This window comes from Arachis duranensis, chromosome 10 (genome assembly GCF_000817695.3).
Source record: "Arachis duranensis cultivar V14167 chromosome 10, aradu.V14167.gnm2.J7QH, whole genome shotgun sequence".
Taxonomy (NCBI): Eukaryota; Viridiplantae; Streptophyta; class Magnoliopsida; order Fabales; family Fabaceae; genus Arachis; species Arachis duranensis.
In genome coordinates this window covers 28,522,044-28,528,233 of record NC_029781.3, presented here as the reverse complement: position 1 = coordinate 28,528,233, position 6,190 = coordinate 28,522,044, and the positions used below count along the sequence as shown (strand labels likewise).

General features: G+C 35.8%; 1 protein-coding gene across 2 annotated transcripts in view; it reads right to left on the bottom strand.

Annotated features, from left to right (window-relative positions):
• LOC107469589 (BAG-associated GRAM protein 1) overlaps positions 1-582 on the bottom strand; it is a 7,440-nt gene extending 6,858 nt beyond the window's left edge. The window contains exon 1 of one of the 2 annotated variants that reach the window (XM_021132551.2): positions 59-582. In XM_021132551.2, coding sequence (XP_020988210.1) covers positions 59-256 — 198 coding nt within the window. In that variant the 5' untranslated portion in view covers positions 257-582. The remainder of the gene's footprint in view (positions 1-58) is intronic. The other variant, XM_016088968.3, reaches the window with a different exon arrangement.
• Positions 583-6,190: the final 5,608 nt, after the last annotated feature.

Sequence of the window (6,190 nt, the reverse complement as noted above, 5' to 3'; positions counted from 1 at the left end):
ATTGGAAGCACGGCTACGGTTGAATACTAGAAAAGTTCCGGTAAATGACGAAAGTGACCTTGTCTTTGTCGTAGGCAGCGTCGGTTACGGGGTTGTCCGAGAGTGTTCGGTCGGCGGCGTCGTCGGAGTCGCCGGTACGGAAAGTGAAGAAGGAGTATGCCAGTATGACGACGAATGAGGCGGCGACGGAGACTTTGATCTCCCAAAGAGAGGGAACAAGGAAATCGAGGAGCGTCGAATCGATCGTAACGTTCATTGCGAAATTGCGATCGTTCAACGAAAACAGCAAAAAGAAAAGAGAAGAGAAGAGGAAGCGATCAACAGGAGAAGAAGAAGAAGAAGAAGAAGAAGAAGAGAGTTTTGGAAAGGAGAGTTGTGTTAGGGTTTAGAGAATGTGGAAGAAGGCATGGTGGGAGGGGAGGGGGGAAATGGAAATGGAGGGTAGTCAAAGTTGGACCGTTGGAAGCGAAAGGGGAGAGAGGAGAGTGTCTTAGTGTGAGAGAGCGGCATCAATTAACCGCATTCCTGATGCTCATGCCGGTTCCTTGTTTCAGTTTGACTAATCCTGCCGAGACGACACTTTTTTCCCATCAAATTAAGAAATTACTTATTACTTACTAAACTAAAACTCCGAATTATTATATTATTCCGGAACGGGTTACTTCTGGCATTAAAAATACTGACGTGATGCATTTAGTATGTATACTTCTATTTTCTTAAGTTATTTTAAAAAAATATCTCATTTATAATTATATAAAAATTAATATTTAATAAAAATTAGGAATAAATATTTTTTTATTTCTAACGTTGAGGGTTAGAATCGAAACGGTCTCTAATATAATTTTTTATTGAGAATTATTCTTAACGTTTTTTTCGTATTAAAATCGTTCTTTTTAATAAATTTTTTTATTTTATTACTGCATTATCCATATTTTAAAAAAATAATAAAATTAAAAAAAAAAGAAAAGGATCCGAGGGGGAAAGGGAAAGGGGAAAGGGCGCAAATTAAACCTATCCTAATAAAAAATTATAAAATTAAAAAAAAGAAAAGGACGTAAGGAGAGAGGGGAGAAAGAAAAGGGGAAATGACTCGGGGGGGAGATAGAAGGAAAAGGAGAAGGGGGAGTCTCGGCATCCCAGCGCTGTCGTCGTGAATTCCAGTGTTGTCGTTGCCACCTTTGGATCCTTCACCATCGAGCACGAGTCAGCGAGAGAGAAGATCCGAGAAAGAGAGAGAGCGTCGGTGGAGGGGAGGAGGTCGCTGCCATAGCCGCTGCCAGCAGAACCGCGAACAGAGGAAGACGTCGCCGGTCCGTCCACGAGCCGCCGCCAGCAGAATCGTGAACAGAGGAAGACGTCGCCGCCGTTCATGCATGCTTCTGCTGCCATGGAGCGCGTCGTCGGGAAAGGGAGTCCGACGCGAGGAGGGCGGCGCGCGAAGGAGAGAGGGGGATCTAAGGCTAAGCTGGGTTCCTACCACTGCCGATTTGCCCAGCCGCCATCGCTCCATCGCCCACGAGCTGCTGGTGGTTCAGCTTCGTCTTCTGCATCTGCTTCTTCTTCTGCATCTGCTTTTGATTCTGCTTCTGCATCTGCTTTCGATTTTGCTTCTTCTTCTGCTTTGGTTTCTGCATCTGCTTCTTCTTCTGCATCTGCATCTGCATCTGCATTTTCTTTTGTTTCTGCATTTGTTTTTGCTTTGTTTCTGGTTTTGATTCTGATTTTATGTGTTGATTTTGTTGTTGAATTTGATGTTTTTGTTTTTGAACTCGATGTTGTTGAATTGGGTACTCGTTGAATTTAATGTTGTTTCTGCTTCTGAATTTGATTTTGATTATGATTATTAGTATTTGATGGGAGTAAGGGAGGTGATGGTGGTGGGGTAAGGGAGGTGCTGGTGGTGGTAAAGGTGCTGGTAGTGGTAAAGGGTATTTTTGTCCGTAAAAATTTAAAAGGGATATTTTAATACGAAAAAAACGTTAAGAATGATTCTAAATAAAAAATTATGTTGGAGATGGTTTTGATTCTGACCCTAAACGTTATGGATCAAAACAATACTTATCCCTAAAAATTATACTAATTATCAATTGTATTGTAAGATAGTATGGTCATTTATTATTTTTTAATGATAAACATTACCAAATAAAATTATGTAAGAAATCGAAAGAAATTATATTTACTAATTCAAAAAATAATAATTTATTTTTTAATAGAATAAATTATATATTAAATAACAAAAGTTGTTATTAATTTTTCTTCACATTAACTAATACTCAACAATGTTATTCCGGTAATGTTACTAAGAAATATTAATCAATCTAATAGATTTTGTAATGATATAGGTCTATAAATTTAAAAACTTGAAAATCATGTTATAAAATGTGAATAGGTAACAACGTTGATCATATTATTTTAACTTCAAGAATGAATACGATACCAACAAATAAAATTATTTCAGGTAAATTTTAATAAAGACAAATTGTATAAATATTGCTATCAATGAAAAATTGTTCTACTTTAAAGATAAATATTTTTTTTTTCTACGAACAAGGGTGAAAGGTAGTGTAAGTTAAGGGGGCAATGCCCCAAATTAAAATTTTTAATGTATAAAAGTCTCTAATTTTTATATTACTCCTCAATTTTATTTTTTTCTTCTTCTAGAGTTATATTTTTATATTGCCCCTTCTAAAAATTGCTTTAGCTCCACTCCTATCTACGAATTTTCTAAGTCTGCAGGCCGAAAACTAAGTCACCATGTGTTGATGCTTTATTTATTAAGGTCTGCCGTTATCCAATGAATTGCTACACACACAACAGGACACAAGGCAGGATTGGAACTCCAAATACTTACTTAAGTGGAAGAGTGAGATGACCACTCAACCAACTTAAATTGGGTAAGACAAATACTAATTATTTTTAATTTAAAGTTGAAAATATTTATGATAATTATTATATATATTTTTCGTTTAACTTTTTAGTAAAAAAATTTATATAATTTTATGCATTATCCCAAACACAGGAATATACACTAATTTATATTTATATCAATTGATTAATTGATTACTTAATTTAAGTTTACAAATTATAAAAATATCCCATAAAAATATATTAAATTTTAATATACTATCAAAGTAAAGCAATTTTATACATACATTTAATTATGTTATAAAGCGTCAATAAAAATCAAGATTGCGAGAATCGAACCGGTCAATGAACCATTCGACTGGCTGATTCAATGGTATAACCAGAATCGAATCATAGTTGAACCGATTTAATTAATTGTAGTTGAGCATCATTCATATCTTTTCCTATTGATTTATCTAGTGAATTATTGAATTTCTAGAGAAATTATGTGTTTTAGGCCTTTATCGATGCTACTTTGAGTTTTATTGCAACTTTCTATTTTCGGGTAGCATCCAAATGAAGATCAGGCCGAATTTATGAATAAGAAAAACTCATTGTTCACTTCTGCCAAGGTGGCGCTATACGCCACATCACTGACGTTTAGTGCCCGAACTCTAAAAGCTCCCATTCCATTTGGCCACCTTGGCGCTAAATGCCACAACCCGGTGTTTAGCGCCGAAGCATGGATTTTGCATGCAAGCTTCTCGGGATAGGTGGCGCTAAACACCACATCACTGGCGTTTAGCGTCGGGAGCGAATTCATGCGTGGTCTCGACATCCGCCAGCAATTAACACAGAGGAGATTTCTTAGTTCAATTAAAAATAAAACAAATAGAAAATTTATTTTTAGAGTTGGTTAGTTTTATTTTTGAATCAATTAGGATTTGATATAAAAAGGGAAAGGATTTTTTCTGCGGGCTCTTCTCTTCTCGACTTCTACACTTTCAATTTTACACACTTTTTACATTTTAGGATTTTTTCTGCACCATGAGCCACTAAACCTCCATTATTAAGGTTAGGAACTCTATTTACTTTAATGGATTAATACTATTTGTTCTTCTACTCTTGATTAATGCATTGATTTTTGGTTAAGAATTGGTTTTATTCTTCATCCTAAGGATTGGAGTATATTGGAAAATAACCCTAATCTAAATTGAATTCCTCTGAATCTTGAAAAAAGTTAAAACACTAGAATTAAAGTTTGAAACCCTTTTTCTCATAATTCTTTAATTATCTGGATTTAATGTGATACGTGACATATAATCGGATTATTTCTGAGTTCTTAGGGATTGTGTGGCTTATAAATCAGAATTTGAACTTAACCTTTTAACACAATTGATTGATCAAAGAATTAATAGTTGGTTGGGTTAAAAGACATTGAATTACCAAAGAATTGGAATTGAATCATTTATGGTTTGCCATAAACTAAATTTTTGTACGATCAAGGTAGTTGACAATGATTGTTAATCCATAAATTTAAACATCTCCAAAGCCTTAACTCTCTTCTCATATTATTTTCTTAGACATTTATTGTTTGCATTCTTCAATTCATTATCTTTTATACCATTTGATATTCAAACTCTTAATTTCACTTGTCTAACTAGAATAATAAGTCAATCATTACTTTCTTAGTCCATTAATTCTCGTGGGATCGATACTCACTTACCGTGAGTTTATTACTTGGTACGACCCGGTGCACTTGCTGGTAGTTCGTGGTAAAATTTTACATTAAATTTTTGACGCCATTGTCGAGGATTAACTGTGATTAACAACTACTAGTTGATTGATTACCTAAATTAGTTTTTTTAATTTTAATTTTATTTTATTTTTCCTTTAATTTAGGCCATTTTATTTTCTTATTTATTTTTCTTTTTTTTTGTGTGCTTTACTGGGTTCTCTTAATTGTGACGTTGAAAATCCCAATTTTTTTTTGTTTTTTGATTATTTATACAAGAAAACAAGGATAAAGAACCTCTTTTGTACGATCCTAAAATTGAAAGGACTTGTAGAAAATACATAGCACAAGTCAGAGCTCAGAGAGCTATCAAAAATTTCAGGGACGAATTGGAAGAGGAAAGTAAAGTCAGTATGGCAGACAACAATGAGCATGCTGTTATCAACAACCCTATCAATGCCCCACCGATTAGGAGAACTCTGGGGTCATATACTAACCCCAATCCTTGAAATTGTATGGGAAGCATTGTGTCACCGGTTGTGCATGTCAACAACTTCGAGTTGAAGTCTCAACTTATCACTTTGGTCCAGTAGAATTGTCAATTTAGTGGAAGCCCTCAGAAGGACCAAAACTTATTCATCTCTAATTTTCTGAGGATTTTTGATACAGTTAAGACCAATGGGATTCTCGCTGATGTCTACAGGTTGTTGCTTTTCCCGTTTGCTGTAAGGGACCAGGCTAGTCAGCGGCTCGAGACACAATCCAAGGAGAGTATAGCAACATGGAAAGATCTGGTTAGTAAGTTCTTAACCGAATTCTTTTCACCTCAGAAGTTGACTAAGCTGAGGACAGATATTCAGACTTTCAAACAGCTTGATAGCGAGTCTCTCTATGAAACTTGGGCGAGATACAAGGCTATGGTGAAAAAATGCCCTCTGGACATGTTCGCAGATTAGGTACAGTTGCAGATTTTTTATGATGGGATCACTTTGGTTTTGGGACTTTCTTTGGATAATTCTACAGGAGGGTCCTTGGATATGAAGACGATTGAGGATGCCTTGGATTTGATAGAGTTGGTGGCCAATAATCAGTATTTGTACTCTTTAGAAACAACCATGAGAAAGGTAGTCATGGAGTTGGATGCCTTAGATACCATTTGGTGCACGAAATTGCAATCACACTTTTTGCAATCCGCACAACTAACCAGCAAGTGCACTGGGTCGTCCAAGTAATACCTTACGTGAGTAAGGGTCGAATCCCACGGAGATTGTTGGATTGAAGCAAGCTATATTTATTTTATTAATCTTAGTCAGGATACCAATAGGGTTCTTTAGCCTTGTATAAAGTAAAAAGGGCATAAAATAAATAGTTGTTACTTTAATAATGGAGAATATGTTGGAGTTTTGGAGATGCTTTGTCTGATTTATTCCTGTAATGTAATATTCCATCCATGGAAAAGTGCAAAGTTCCCTCCATGGCAAGCTGTATGTAGGGTGTCACCGTTGTCAATGGCTACTTCCCATCCTCTCAGTGAAAACCTCCCATCCTCTCAGTGAAAATATTCAACGCACGCTGTCACCGCACGGCTAATCATCTATCGGTTCTCGATCA